This window comes from Dendropsophus ebraccatus, chromosome 6 (assembly GCF_027789765.1).
Source record: "Dendropsophus ebraccatus isolate aDenEbr1 chromosome 6, aDenEbr1.pat, whole genome shotgun sequence".
NCBI classification, from domain to species: domain Eukaryota; kingdom Metazoa; phylum Chordata; class Amphibia; order Anura; family Hylidae; genus Dendropsophus; species Dendropsophus ebraccatus.
Genome location: NC_091459.1, coordinates 120,985,828 through 121,001,893, shown reverse-complemented (window position 1 = coordinate 121,001,893; position 16,066 = coordinate 120,985,828). Strand labels below are relative to the sequence as shown.

The 16,066-nt window shown below is 42.0% G+C and overlaps 2 protein-coding genes across 5 annotated transcripts in view; one reads left to right on the top strand and one right to left on the bottom strand.

The window, feature by feature from the left end:
• The window catches only part of ELP3 (elongator acetyltransferase complex subunit 3), a 238,387-nt gene that overhangs the window by 38,229 nt on the left and 184,092 nt on the right, over positions 1-16,066 (top strand). The gene's annotated exons all lie outside the window — the stretch shown is intronic.
• Positions 9,895-16,066, bottom strand: part of FZD3 (frizzled class receptor 3) — a 56,169-nt gene continuing 49,997 nt past the window's right edge. For 2 of the 3 annotated variants that reach the window (XM_069975782.1, XM_069975783.1), the window contains exons 5-7: positions 12,024-12,172; positions 10,845-11,081; positions 9,895-10,452 (exon numbers count right to left, since the gene is read on the bottom strand). In XM_069975782.1, the coding sequence (XP_069831883.1) occupies positions 10,230-10,452; positions 10,845-11,081; positions 12,024-12,172 (609 nt within the window). In that variant the 3' untranslated portion in view covers positions 9,895-10,229. The remainder of the gene's footprint in view (positions 10,453-10,844; positions 11,082-12,023; positions 12,173-16,066) is intronic. The other variant, XM_069975784.1, reaches the window with a different exon arrangement.

Below are 16,066 nucleotides of genomic sequence, written 5' to 3'. Positions count from 1 at the left end.
TGGTAGATGTCTATCAGTCTCTCTGTATATTTTGTGCTCTTCTTAAGTCTTACATACTTATAATTCCTGGTAATTAAGATAAAATTCCATAAAGAGCCATGAAATCGTAAGTAAATACTTATACCTGATATTATTTTAAGCCAACTTATGGAGACATGTCTTCCAGAAACTTGTTTGGTGGGTTTGTGGTGAAAGCAATGTATTTACAAGATTCAGTATAGTGCAGGATATACATCTATACACGGTTATATACTTAAGGCAGATGCCCCTTTTCCACCTGAGACAGCCTTAAGGGGGTATGAGTTTTCTATATATCTTTACAGGTCAGGGCACCTGAGTCATCCACCTGCTGTGGTCAGATGTCTTTAGTGTCAATAGTCATTGTACATGGAAGTAGTAGTTGGACAAGTTGACCATAGAGAATTTTGCCTGGCTTTGTATACAGTATGGGACGGACTCTGGTTGGTAATCTCTATAGGGCAGACTCTGATTGGCACTGTATATAATGCACTCTTTTGTTAGAACTCTTATCGGGGCACACTCTGGTTGGCAATGTTCATTGGTCACAGTCTAGTTGGCACTGTTCATCGGTCACAGCCTGGTTGGCATTGTTTATGGGACATTCTGTGATTGGCACTGTTTTTTTGGGTACACACTGGTTTGCACTGTTTATAGGACATTCTGGTTGGCACTGTTGATGGAGGCACTTTTGTGTCTGACACTAATTATTGGAGCACTCTTTGACACTGTTTATGGGGGAACTCTCTGACAATTAATGTAGAGGTACTCTTTGGCACTGTTTATGGGGGCACTTTCTTACACTGATTATAGAGGTTCCCTTTAATACTGTTTATGGGGGCACTCGCTGACATTAATTATAGAGGTACTCTGTCTGACACTGATTATGGGGGCACACTGTTTATGAGGACACTGATTGTGGAGGTTTCCTCTGTCTGACACTGTTTATGGAGGTACTCTATAACACTGTTTATGGCGCACTATGACTGATTATGGAGGTAGCCTCTGTCTGGCACTGATTTATGAGGCACTCTCTGACACTGATTATGGAGGCACTCTGTCTGACACTGTTTAGGGGGGCACTCGATGTCTGGCATTTTTCATGGTACAGATAACACGATGGTGTGACTAGAAGAAGAGGAATCTGATACATTTAACACTGGCACTGGTTGGCACTGTTGATGGGGGCACTCCAGAACACTGTTTATGGGGACACTTTTGTGTCTGACACTAATTATTGGGGTACTCTTTGGAACTGTTTATGTGGGCACTTTCTGACACTGATTATAGAGGTTCCCTCTAACACTGTTTATGAGGACAAACTGTTTATGGGGGCACTCTCTGACACTTTAAAGGTACTCTATATCAGGCACTGATTATGGAGGCAGTCTCTGACACAGATTGTAGAGGTAATTTGTCTGACACTGATTATAGGGGCACATTGTTTATGAGGGCACTGATTGTAGAGGTTTTCTTCTGTCTGGCACTGTTTATGGGGGTAGTCTGTGATACTGGTTATGGGGCACTGTGACTGATTATGGAGGTAGTCTCTGTCTGGCACTGATTATGGAGGTAGCCTCTGTCTGGCACTAATTATAGAGGCACTCTGTCTGACACTGGTTATGGGGGCACACTGTTTAGGGGGGTACCTGCTATCTGGCATTTTTCATGGTACCGATACTGTGATGGTGTGACTAGAAGTAGAGGAATATGAAACATTTAGTAACTGTAACAGTGACTACAAGGAGGGTAAAGCTTTCTGGATGTCCAGGATGAGAATTATTACAGCAATTTTTCATTTTTGACTGGAGTTTTGCTTTCAGTAAAATCCTGTGGTAAAGGTCACACGCAATAAAACAGTAAAAGTTCACAAAACAACTCAGCGTGAACGTCTCCCTTGAGGGTGCGAGGATGTAATATGGAGGCAGCACCAGGGGGCCAGGGCAGGAATTCCAGGGGTGAAGGTGAGAGTACGAGGAGGTAATGAGAGAAGAGAACATGTACAGGTCACTGCCTGGCGGGACGTCTCCTAAGGGAAGGTATTTCTCATGGACAGGTGATGAAATGTTAGAAGTGTGGCCGTCATCCTGAGAACGCAGTGATGTGCACAGACGATGACACCAATACAATACTCACCTGTATACAGTATATACCTGCACAATGTGGGCTAGAGTGAAGGAGGCCTGCTGGCCTGATGTGAACGTGAGGAGGAGGGTGATGAAAGGGAAGAGGAAGGAGAACTAACCCCTAGTCTCATTCATAGTCACTCAGCATTGCCCTTGGGGACTGTAATGGAAGCCATATTGGTTGTCACTCAGCCTCACCCTTGGGAGAGGTAATGGCGACCATATGGGTTGTCACTCAGCTTTGCTCTTGGGGGTTGTAAAGGCAGCCATATTGGTTGTCACTTAGATCTGGACTGTGGGAGCTGTAATGCCAGCCATATTGGTTGTCACCCAGCTTTGATCTGTAGAAGCTTTAATGTTGAACATACTCGCTCCCCTGGTTGTCACTCAGCTTTGCCCTTTAAAAGTGGTAATGATGGTTATGCTGGTGACTCATTTTTGATCTATATTATCTCCAATGGCAACAATGTTGGTTGTCACCTAGCTTTGATCATTGGTAGCTGTAATGGCAGCCATGTTGGTTGTCACTCAGCTGTAATCTATATCACCTGTGTGACGGGAGTGGGTGATATGCCGGTATTTTTAAGGTCTGTGGCTGGAGTTCAAACTGAGCATATATCTAGACCGCCATCGCTAGGACATGCCCCCCCATCTATATGACCTGTAATAGTAACAATATTGGTTGCCACTTAGCTTTCATCATTGGAAGCTGTTATGATCACTATAATGGTTGTTTTTAAACTTTGTCCTTTGAAAGCTATACTGGTGGCCATAATGGTTCTCACTCACCTTTGACCAATAGAAGCTCTAATGGCAGCCATATTGGTTGTCACTCAGCTGTTATCTGTGCCTAGTTGCCAATATAATCCATGGGCCCGGCTCTCTACTGCTTCCTGTACTGTTGGTAACCAGACCTGTGGGAACCATCATGGGACCCATACAGGTTGCCTCAAATGCAGTGACATATACACAATACCAGAACATCACAAGCCACATCGCAGACTATTTCCCAGGCGTGGGTGACATATCCTGAGAAGTATAAGCGTCATGTTAGTTATGTTTCAGATTTGCAGATTTGCAGAATATAAAGCGTCAGATGAAAATCTCAGCAAATAAATTCTCATACAGGATACACGCATCCTAAATCATGGCTGACATCTCTCTGCAGTCGTCAGCAGGTTAATGTCGGAGTCTGTCAGCTCTCAGGACTGTACGCAGCTGCTCAGGTGAAGCCAGGTACCGGGGTGGCGGACAATTTCATCCATCGCTGTCATGTGAACTCACCTGTAATAACACCTTCAGGGGTCCCCAGGCTTTTCCCATCACACACAGTGATATGACAGTGACATGTGAACATACCCCTAGGCTATCTGCTAAACTGCACATTATATATGTATTACTAGAATCATTCCCTATAATGGAGCAGGAAAGACAGAAGATTAACCCTTTAATAAGGCAAACAATTGGGGTGATGAGTATGTTATATTTCCCTTGATGTGGCGGTATGACATCTTTTCTTCTGATGACATCACTGTTACCTTTACTTTATTCTAAGGAAAAATACTTTTAATTATAGGGCCCCACTAAGAATATATCTATATCTGTCATAGGGGCTGTTTACATCAAGGGGGCACAACCTGCGGCCCTCCAGCTGTTGCAAAACTACAATTCCCAACATGTCAATGGGTGTTTAGGCTTTGCAGGGATGAATGACAGGCAAAGAGCCATGATGACGGCCCAGATGACTAATTTCTGCCTCTCTCCACGCAGTATGCGCTGGAATAATACAATGTTTTCTCCTATATACCCCCTAGGAGGACGGCAAACCAAGAATGGTAAGAGAAAGCTTTAGCAGCTCTATTTAGCAACCATTTAGATGCTCTCAGATGCTGCTGTCATTACTGGCAGTGGTTTCATCTGTAAGCCCATCAGCACTCCTTTGCAGTTACAGGGTGTCAAGGGTTGCCATGGCCTAAGGGTGGCTTCACACTACGGAATCTAGTGCTCTGGAATTAAGGGCGCTTTATAAATAAATAATAATAATAATCTGTGCGGATAAGTTCAGGCAGATTCAGTTGCTCGTTCCCGTGCGCGGCAACGCGCCTCTACGCCAGCTCCATAGACACCATTCTATGGCCGGCCGGATTCCGCCTTCCGCCGAAAGAACTGATGTGTCAATACTTTCGGCGGACAGCGGAATCGGACCAGCCATAGAATGGTATCTATGGAGCTGGCGGAGAGGCGCGCAGCCGCCAACGGGTATGAGCAACAGAATCTACCAGAACTTATCCGCGTGGATTCCATAGTGCGAACCCACCCTAACAAATGCCCTGTATACTGGAGCCTATTAGACCCTGTCAGGGGCAGGGCATAATATGCTACCTGTCAGTATAACGGTATATTCACCCCTGTTATGATGCTATAGTGGCAACTTGGCACGACAGTATGCTAACATATATCATAGAGGGTTATCCTCTGCAATTTTGAAAAAAGGTCCCCAGTCTCCCATGCGCCGTCACTTCATTCATGCTCTATAGGAGCCGTGGAAACAGCCACGTACAGTGTTCTGGCATAAAGAATGAATGGAGTGGTGGCATGTAGAATGTGCCACCCCATTCTAAGCGGTGGGCCCCTATTGATCACACCTCCAGTCTAGTTATCACTTATGCTGTGTCAGATGGGAATCCCCCTTAGAGGATTATGAAAGTACAGTTTATATGCTCCATGTCATGTTAGTTGGGCACTGTATGGTGGTTATACTGGGCTGTAACACCAGTATTATACACTCTGTGTATATTATATATATATATATATATATATATATATATATATATATACTATATGACAGTATTATGTAGGCAGATGTTCCTTTTCTTATTGTCCAAGACACCATATTTTATAAAACAATCCCTTCAAGGTGACACTAGCCGCAGGCGGCAGACATGGAACTCACAATCTTTTAGTTCCAATGTTAGAGAGGATTTGTGTGCAGCGGGCGGAAAATAGTCATTACCAGCTTACCCCATGATCCGAGGGGCTCTGATGAGATTACCGTGTAAGTACTATTAAAAGAAACCGCCAAAGCTTAAAGAGGTTAATTTATGTCTTGATGCAAATGAGCTGTTAAAAAGGTATTAAGCGCACGCGGATGTGGATGCTCCCGCTCCCTCTGTGATACAATGTCCCTATTATACTCGGATTACTGGAGGGAGCAGGAGTCACTACTAGTTTAAAGGGGCGGTGTGCCTGGATAAGGTTTAACTAATGGCGTTTAGAACTCGCTACCGTCCATTGTGTTCCAGATCAGCAGCGATCCTCCACTTAGGTGAGATGTAAAAAGACACATCGCTTTCGGGTATATAATGAGATATCCAGAGGGCGGGGCTTGTAGCTTGAATCCTCCAATAAGATTCAACCGAGAGGACTGCTATGTATCGAGTTAAGAAATTTACAGAATATGTGCGATCCTGATCAGTGTAACGCAGTAATACTTAATGTCGTGGTGATATATGGGAATGGTATGGTGGTAATATTTATGTTTGTATAGTGACATATCACAGTGTTTACTGGAGAAGTGGATTGGGCAATTTGGAATATCAATAAACTGAGTCTATAAACTGTCCCTACAAAGGAGGTGTGGATTTTGCTACAAAAAAGCCCCAGGTCAATACCCTCCAAATAGTCTCTATTAGCATTGGTCGACTTATATATGGTTTGAAGTCCAAGACAAGATACAAACACAGAAGAAAGAATTTGTTATCAAACAGACTGTAGTCGGGGCAGGCAGAGATCTTGTTAGGTGAAGTTCAGGCACAAGGTCAGGACAGGCAGCAGACAGAAATACAGCAACAAAAAGAGACCAAGTCTTTACCAGGATAAACAGCAATGGATATATCTTTGTACATTAATAGGCTAAGTTCACACAACGTAAGAATTCATTAAACAACGGTCGCAGGTTTGCAACCACAGAAGTTATTTAATGAATTTGCTGATTGCTTTAATTGCTATGGAATCCTGGCCGCTGTCATACAGTGCGTGAAGCCGGCCTTAGAGCATAAAGCTTAGGCTCTGGAGTATAGGTGGTCCTTAAAGGGGTTATCCAACGTTAGACAATTTTTTATACAATGGCGCTGTCCCGTCTCAGTCAGTGATTGGCTGAACAGGCTGTCACTGCCTAGATGAGCTTGTCTCAGAAGTGGTGGGGCTGTAGTCAGCAGGGGACACCTGAGACACAGCAGCAGGAAACTGGGAGAGCATGGAAAGGTAAGCATATAATGTTTATTAGGTTTCTAATAGGGAAGCATTATGGTGCGTTTACACGTAACGATTATTGTGCAAATTTGCGCGATAACGATTGAATTCGAACGATAATCGTACGTGTAAACGCAGCGAACGATCAAACGACGAACAAGAAATCGTTCATTTTGATCTTTCAACATGTTCTCAAATCGTCGTTCACAAAAAATTCGCAGATCGTTCCGTGTAAATAGTCGTTCCCCGATTTAACCAATATGTGAGATAGGCTTAAGCGATCACAAAACGATCGTAAAACGATTTTCCGTACGATATAATGTACCGTCTTAATGCTGATTGATATGAAAAAAAAAATGGTTACTCCGACATCGTTAATCGTACGATCGGGCCAATTATCGTTTTGTGTAAACGCACCTTTATAGCATAGTTAAGCATGGCTTGACTGTAGCAGCTGGGTGTGGTTGCCCAACTCAGAAATAGAGAACTTCAGTGAAACAAAGGGGAGCTGAAGTGCACTTAGAACAGTTGAGATGAGTTTTTAGAGCAGACCCTATAGCCATCTTGTCAGCTGAAAATGAGTAAGCTGTGTAGAGGGACATGACAGGTAGCAAGATGCTCCTTGTTGAATATAGAATGTAACTGCTTAAAGTGATACTTCACTGGTGATAATACAGCAGCAGCCTGAACAGCGAATGTCATCCGTGTAATCACTGGTGACAACATCAGTTTAACACCAGTAGGGGGGTCCAAGACCACTATTTGCTCTGGAGCCCATAACCATTGGTAGAAGACCTTGATATCCTTTCATCTCTGTACTGCATCATGGTAGAGCCCATATTTGCCCTGTTCTGCAGCATCTATGATCTAACCAGATGTAAAACCCTGCAACATAAGTGGGTACGGTAAGCAGGGGTGGGGCCATGTGTGTGTTATGCAGGGGTGGGGCTGGGTCATGTGACCCAGCACCACAGTTTGGTCACATAGTGTATTATAATTTATCTATTCAATAAAAACCCAGATCATAGACTTTTGTATATTTCACAGAAATTTTTATTACAAAAATTCAACCTCTCTCTAAACTGAAATGTACATCTACAGACAAAAGGAATCAACTTTTTACACTCATTGGTTAAAGTGCTAATACAAAAAAAAAAATAGTTACAGACGAGAGGTTGATGCCTTGTAAACAGGTAGGTACAGTATAAATCTACACAACCGAGTGCAAATAATAGTACAGCGATCTACAATACAATCATACAATAGGTACAAACGTTGCTCCCATGATGCTTAGCAGGAATAGGACCATACCAGACCTTACGATACAGTGCACTGCACCAGTTTTATACAGGGGGCAGTACTATGTCCACATAATTTCTCTTTTTTAATTGTTTAGAAACTGAGGCGATCCTGAGGGCTTCAAGAGGAACGCCATCTAAATGAATGCATTGTCAGAAGAAGACATCAACACTAGAGATGACCGTGAGCATGCTTGAGTTGGCTTGCTAGGCATTTGAATACCGGTGGATGACAAAGTTGGTGTAGCCCTAGGGAGTCCTGGAAAACAAGGATATGACCTATGGCTTATGGCTGTATCAATGTTTTCAGTACTCCCTAGAGCTGCATCCAAATGCCTAGCAGGCCGACTCAAGCATGCTTGGGTCACACTCATCTTAAATCACCACATTGGTGGAGAACCATGAGCAGAGAGAATCCTAATAATTTCCTATAGAAGGAACTATGGTCTTCTGAAGACCGTCAAAATCTTCTTGGAGCTTCTCAAATCGAAATCTCCAACCTAATGTCTGAAATGTCTACTATCATGGGTGTTGTGTTGGGGAAGTCACTGGGACTCTACAGTAAGTTAGACCCCGGTATGAGAACTCTGTTCCTACTCACTATCTTATAAGGAATGGGAAGTGACCACCATTATGAGGTCTTCAGAGAAGCTTGAGGAGGAAATCCATCTAGATGAATGTTTTGTTATGTCATAACATGGCTGTGGTGTTCCCAAACCCAAACCCATGTCATCATCCCTACGGTGGAGGACCATAAGTGGAGAACCCACTTACTACCTAAACAAGGATCTGCAGTGTTCTGAGGAGCCCCCTATATCGTCTTGCAAATCTTCAGAGTGCTCTATTATGTTTTTTTAAGTGACTGGTTCTCTACAATAAGCTGGCAAAATTTTGAAGGAATTTTATGCAAAACCCAACTGAGCTATGAAAGCCCTGTTCCCATTCAGAGCACCTTCAGAGTAATTCCATCTAGATAAATGTTTTTTATGGCTGTGGTGTTCCCAAACCTCTAATGAAAATCTTCACCCCAATGCCATGTTTGTATTAAAGAGGTCATTAAGCCCTGTATATTTAGAAAATAAACCCAGATCTACAGCTCCTGGACCACCAACATAGTGCTATCAATTCCATATAACAAATTATTTTACGTGAGTTTCCCCTTTAAGGTCAGGTATCAATATGAATGCCACCATCATGTGCCGAATATGTGCACCATGTTTCTTGACTGTAAACCTGGCAGAGTCCAGTGTAGTAAATGACAGTACAGTACATGACAGATGTTTCTTTAAAACAGAAAAAAAAATCTCTCTCCCTATGACCTGAGGGAGGTTAAATACTGCAATGAACCCACATTTATCAGCAGTTAAAAAAAAAACTTTAAATACAGCAAATTCCACTTTTTGTTTAGGAAAAGAAATTACAACAAATTCCATTTTCCTCCCAAATATCTACAAGATAATTTCCTATTGTACAGACGACTATGCCAGACTCCACTATACATACTCACATTGACTTTTATAATCCAGTGCTAGAATGGCTTCTAGTCATAGTTAGACTTCGGAGATTGAAAACATTTTTGAATATTTCATGAGTCCAGTTGACGTTTTTTTATTCCCTTATTGTAATACCATTTACAATCCCTATCCTCCAGATTCTCCAGGCTGGCAATAGATGACCGATCTGGACGGGCAATGTTTGTCAATCTGACAACATTAAGTTGTTGCAAAGTTGCAGGTGGTGCAAAATGGAACAATTGCCAGTAGCCTCCAATAAACTGGGGCCCAAAGCAGATGTTTTTGTCAATACCATATAAATTGCAAGCTCAAATTATGCAACAGTTGTGGCAAACTATTCTAGTCCTGTGTGAAGTTGAGACCTCATGGCCATGGTCATCACCAAGGCCAACTGTTTACATCAATCTTCAACTGCAGGGACTAAACAGGAGTCTGTGTCTGTAGTCTGTAAGTACCACGGTGTAGAGAATGAAGATCCATGACATGGAACATTCGACATCCCAGCCATAAGAAACCCATTCAGCTGTAAGGACTCTTTCAGAAGTTCTTACACTTATCTCTGAGATTTATTTCTGTTGAAAACAAAGGGAACATAGAGTCAAATAAATAATTAACGAGTCCAGGGGAAAAATGGTAATGCACCAGTGTGTCTTCGAGAAGCAAAAAAAAAACCAAAAAACAAAAACATCACTGAAGATTGTTCTCTTGATGGACAACTCTTTCTGTGAGTACACCTCCAAAAGAAGACAGCACCAGGAGATGATTTGATCACCGTTCTTCACAGATAGGAAACCATTGGTGGATATTACAGTAGGTTTTTACTTTGAGTCCAGATGACATCAGACATGGTCCTGTGGACTAAAATGGTCTTTGCTCCACCCATCTCTTAAGTAAAAGCTTCCACGTATCATGTTCCATTGCTCGATAAGTAGAGAATGCATGTAGATCACATGGGTTTCGATGGTCACTAAGTGACCTGTGTGCAGGTGTAGATCATAGTTCCTCTGAATGTAAAGTGTGCTTCAAGCACTTGCTCCATCCTCTTCGATGACCCTGTTCATACTGGTCCCATGTGTGATGTGAGCCAGAGGGTTGAGGGGGTTATTCAAGTCTCTGATACTTCCCTGTTTAGACTGTTCATTGAGTCTGTGGGTGCTACTATGTACAGAATGATGATCGGTCAGACGGGACATGCTGCCATGGGGGATGCGTTCCTCGATTCCTCGGTAGCTGCATGGTGTGTACCTAGCAGAGTGATAATACAATGGTCAAATTGTAGTCAAGCTGTAAAAAGAGTTTTCTAGCTTAAAGGGGTACTCCAGCCAAAGCCCACTCACTATGCAGCCCTGACCGCTGGAAGTGTTTACCTCTTGTGAAAATGCTCACGTCACAGCACAGCTGCATACCAGCTCCGCCATATAGTGCAGTGACGTCAGCTTGGGCTTGATGGCACAATGTGGCAGCACTGGAACGCAGCCGGGACATGAGCATTTTCGCTAGAGGTCAACAGTTCAATGTTTTTTTCATAAAACATATACGTTTTTCTGACTGTAATGTTGACTTTAGTAATTTTTCCTTCTAAAAAGTTATCTAGGGTCAGCTGTATTGGAGAGACATAGCCCTGTTATCATCCTTACCTTCCATCTCTGGAGCGGTGGAGACTTCCGTGGTAGCTGCTCATTTTGCTGTGCACGCTGCCGGCTTTGCTTCTCTGATCATCCATTATAGCTAGCTGAGTGGACGAGGCATGGGTGGACGTACCCTGAGTGGACGTTCCTCTTGATTTTCGGATGATGGGAGTATTTGGGTCCCTCAGAAGCGACTGAGCAAAATCCGGCTCCTGGAGAACTTGCCGACTTTCATGCACACCTCTGCTGATAGAATATGTAAGGAAGAAATTTTAGAATAATGTATAATATATATTATATATATATACACACACACACACACATACATACACATACACAAACACAAACTACTGTGCACCACACAGTTTCTTTTTAGTGTATCCTCTAAATTATTGGTGGGTTCCATTGATAACTGGTGTGTAGATGGCTGACACCATAGGGCAATGTTCCTAATCCAAGTACCTCTAGTCTCCTACAATGTACTCTCATGGAAAGCTGTTCCTTCATTGGCCAAGATTCAATTTCTTCAGCCACCAATCTTAGAGACTATGGGGGACATGTATTAAGGTGCGTATTGGCGGAAATTGCCGATTTGCGTATTATTTTATTCGCAAATGGCCGGACTCAGAGTCTGCGCGATTTATCTTTTGCTCCGGCACCGACGCGCACGGGATTTATGTAGAGGCAGTACGCCTCTACATAAATCTCCGTAGCGCCGGACATGCGGGGACATTTTTAAGTCCGGCATAAAAAAAGTCGGACTTAATAAATGTCCCCCTTTGACCCAAATTTATTAAAAGGTGCAAAATATAGACTGGTGTAAACTGCCCACAGCAACCCATTACAGCTTCTTCTTTATTTTACCAGAACTGAAAGCTGAGCTGTGATTGGTTGGCTGTGGGCAGTTTACAACGGCGTATATTTTACATCCTTTGATAAATCTCCCCCTATATCTTGGCAAGATTCTACTCAAGATCCAGGACCACTCTGGACTATACATATCAGAAACTCCTTCACAGCCTCTTTTCAGTGGATTCTCAAAAAACATTAAGAACTGGTGTATGGATTTCTGCCAGATAGCAGTGTTCCTAATCTAAGTATGTCTAATCCCCTAGGGTGTACTGGGCAAGGTGCTCCTTGACTGGCCAAGCTCCACTTCTAGCACCCCTCAGCTGCATGAATACTTACTCTTTTTTCCTCCGACCATGGAAGAAACTGGCCCATTCGAAGCAGGTTTTCTTGCTTCCAACCCAAAAGACAGATGGTATGCCTACTACAAGTGCCATCAGGTACTTCATGAGGAAGAGAATAAGGTCAGGACGGCTTGTCTTGGTCACCTGCAAGATGCAAATTGAAAATATACTTAGCACTTGGTCTACTCATAACCAATGAGTGATCATGAAACTATTGTGAGAGAAAAGATCAAGTACTGTTTGCTGGTGTTGCAGATCTTGTAGCATTAATCTAGAGGGCATGCCTCTCATCACTGTGTAGACCTGCTTAAGACCCAATTCTGTCATCAAGACTTCAATCGCTAGTGATATTAATCTTTACAACAGGTTGTAAAATGAGATGTTTTTATTAAACTGTCTTGTGTAGTCTGACATCTAGTGGTCAATAATGAAACTGTAATATTTCAGGATTATATATATATATATATATATATATATATATATATATATATATATATATATCACATTATACAGAGACAAGGAAACAAAGGTGGATAGTTTGTTAGCCTATAGAGTAACATAATTTACAAGAGATTTGTAGACCTTCACATCAAGACTATTAAGTTTCTACAGTTGTCATGTATGAGTATTTATATACTGCCATAAATGGTGATCCCAACTAGTTGAAACATCAGAATTATTAAAACGTGTAAAGGTAATAAAATATAAAATACACAGTTAAAAAAAAAATCCAAAACTAATACAAAAAATATTCCTCCAATCCAAACTTAGATAAAAAAAATGTTATTGCTATCACATGTCAAATGTATAGTGATATATACGTCTTCTGCAATTTGCGCACTTGTTCCGACCATAGCCAAAACATTTTAGGTGTCCGCTTACACCCATCTCTCAGCGTCTATCAGGGAGTATAGTTTATACAGCTGTGCAGGGCTTAAATACAACAAATGTTGTGGCCTCTAAATATTATACCCCAGAGAGCAGTAACAGCAAAGCGAGGCCTATAAACCAAAGCACTATAACACACAAGAACAAGTCACAAGTCTATGTATCAAAGTATCATTAGTTTACCAGTGTAAAGATTCAAGAGACAGAAGACTTATTACAGCCTACACAGTTATATGATACTAGTTATATTCTTGTATATAGGAGCAGTATTATAGTAGTTATATTCCTGTATATAGGGAAAGTATTATAGTAGTTATATTCTTGTATATAGGAGCAGTATTATAGTAGTTATATTCTTGTATATAGGAGCAGTATTTTAGCAGTTATATTCTTGTATATAGCAGCAGTATTATACTAGTTATATTCTTGTATATAGGAGCAGTATTACAGTAGTTATATTCTTGTATATAGGGAGCAGTATTATAGTAGTTATATTCTTGTATATAGGAGCAGTATTATAGTAGTTATATTCTTGTATATAGGAACAGTATTATAGTAGTTATATTCTTGTATATAGGGGCAGTATTATAGTAGTTATATTCTTGTATATAGGAGCAGTATTATAGTAGTTATATTCTTGTATATAGGGACAGTATTATAGTAGTTATAGTCTTGTATATAGGAGCAGTATTATAGTAGTTATATTCTTGTATATAGGGACAGTATTATAGTAGTTATAGTCTTGTATATAGGAACAGTATTATAGTAGTTATATTCTTGTATATAGGAGCAGTATTATAGTAGTTATATTCTTGTATATAGGAGCAGTATTATATTAGTTATATTCTTGTATCTGGGGGAAGTAATATAGTAGGTTTATATATTCCTGTACATTGGGGCATTATTAAAGTAGGTTGATATATTATTGTACAGAGGGGCAGTATTATGATGAAAGGAAACAAATAAAACCCATTTAAAAAATTTTTTTACAGTCAATTCTTCTTCAAATTTCAATTGCCTTGAACAGATTCCTGAGACAGGCATACAAGGCATCACGACTGATACTCTGTATCGAGTGGATTATGGGCACCGCCACCCTCTTTACCAAGACAATGTATTGTGCACTTCCTGGCAGAGGAGGATAAGACTGTAAACAGGCATTTGCTAATTAGCCGAGCTCCAGAAATCTTTGCACGCTAAGCCTTTGTACCACAGTAAGAATAGCACTCGTACAACTGATGCCAGCAACGGCCTTACAATAACAATGTGCAATACGAGCCGCCTCTCCAGCCTCGCTGCCAGGATCTGGGACCTGCACATATTCAGGATAAATGCTCCTCCACCCTGTATATCGGTTACCTGGCTGTGCGTCTGCTCGGATATTCAGCTAATCAAATTCTATGAACATGGGAAATAATGCAATACCCTCCATGGCCCACAATACTGCAGAGTGCATCGTATGGCGAAGATGGGCCACCATCTTTATAATTAATTCTGGTTATCTCACATATCCATAGGGGATAAAAATGAGTCCAGTTTTGGGTGCTCTTTTCACATCACAAACTCCCAATCAAGCCCAATATCATAGGAGCCCTATAGCAGCTGTATGGTAGATTTCTATGGCATAAAAGGGATGGCATATCCTTAGAATGATGGATGTGCAGTGTTGGTTTACAGTAGCTTTGCATCCTCTTGGTATTTCCAAGTTTGTAGGGATAAGAGACAACAAGCTGATTGCTTGGGGTTCAACCCCTGGGCCCCCCACTGATCTGGAGAGCGCAGACACACGAATAGCCCCCATATAGTATAAGGCCCCTGTGTGCAGCCCCTAAGTAGTTTTAGGCCCCTCTGTGCAGCCCCCATAAAGTATTATTCAATAGGAAATCCTGGCACTCACAGATTTCATAATCATGCAAATTTATTCGGTATCCATAAACTATGAAAGTGTGAACAGCAGATCACACTGTTGATCACACTTACATGGTTTATGGATACCGAATAAATTTGGATGATTATGAAATTGGTGAGAGTCGGGATTTCCTATTGAATTGTTCTATTTGGATTGTGCTCCTTTCCTCGTGAACCACCTGGACTGTCACAGAGTGCTGCTCTGATCTCTCCCTATATAGTATTGGGCCCCTCTGTGCAGCCCCCATATAGTATTAGGCCCCTCTGTGCAGCCCTCATATAGTAATAGGCCCCTCTGTGCAGAGCTCATATAGTATTAGACTCTGTGCATCCCCCTCTGTGCGGCCCCCATATAATATGGGGCTGCCAAATGAGTCTAATCGCTTAACTTTGAAGCATTACTCACCTTCACTGAGAATGAATGGAGTGCAGACCGCGGTGGCCGCTCAGGCATAGTTAGAGCTCATCCACTGTAGGGCAATTGCGTTGCTGATCTTTGGATGGTGGGGGCCCTTGTGGTCAGACCCTCAGCAAGCAGCTTCATATGCCCTATCCTAAGTACTGCTCTGCAAAAATGACCAATCCACCGCCTCCAACCACCGTCCACTTGGTGAGCATACATCAGGCGCAGCTAGTTACAATTTCAATGTATCCACCTTACTATTTGAGAGCTGAGGGTTTGGTACAACTGTATCCAGTCTAGTCAATCCTCTGTAATCAAATCAGCAGCACTAATCTCTCTCTTGTCCTGATATTTCTCATGTCTCATGTGTGACTGATATCAATGGCTCTTATAATACTGATGGACTATTTTTAGTTGATAAAATAAGGTTAGTGGCCCTTTAAGGGACTGATGTAGAGACTTGATTTCACCCACAAGCAAACAACTGAGGTAATGAATGAAACGCATCTCTGGGCAGACGGCCTCAACCACTAAGAGGGCGACAAGCAGAAACTTGTGCCGCCGAAAATTCATTCATTGTCAACTGCAGGAAAACCTGAGAGACAGTGAGAATCCGGGGAGTATCCCAGGGTGCAGCTCTAAATCTCCTGCAGCAATCATTGTAAGGGTGGACTACAAGTCCCATCATGACCAGCTGGTAGCTTTAATAAAGCCCATGTTGTAGAGCCCCCTAACAAGACATACAGTAGCATTCCCTAACTTGCGGCTCTCCAGCTGTTGCATAACTACTACTCCCTGCATAGCCTATGGTACAAGTTACATCCAGAGCTGCATTCAAA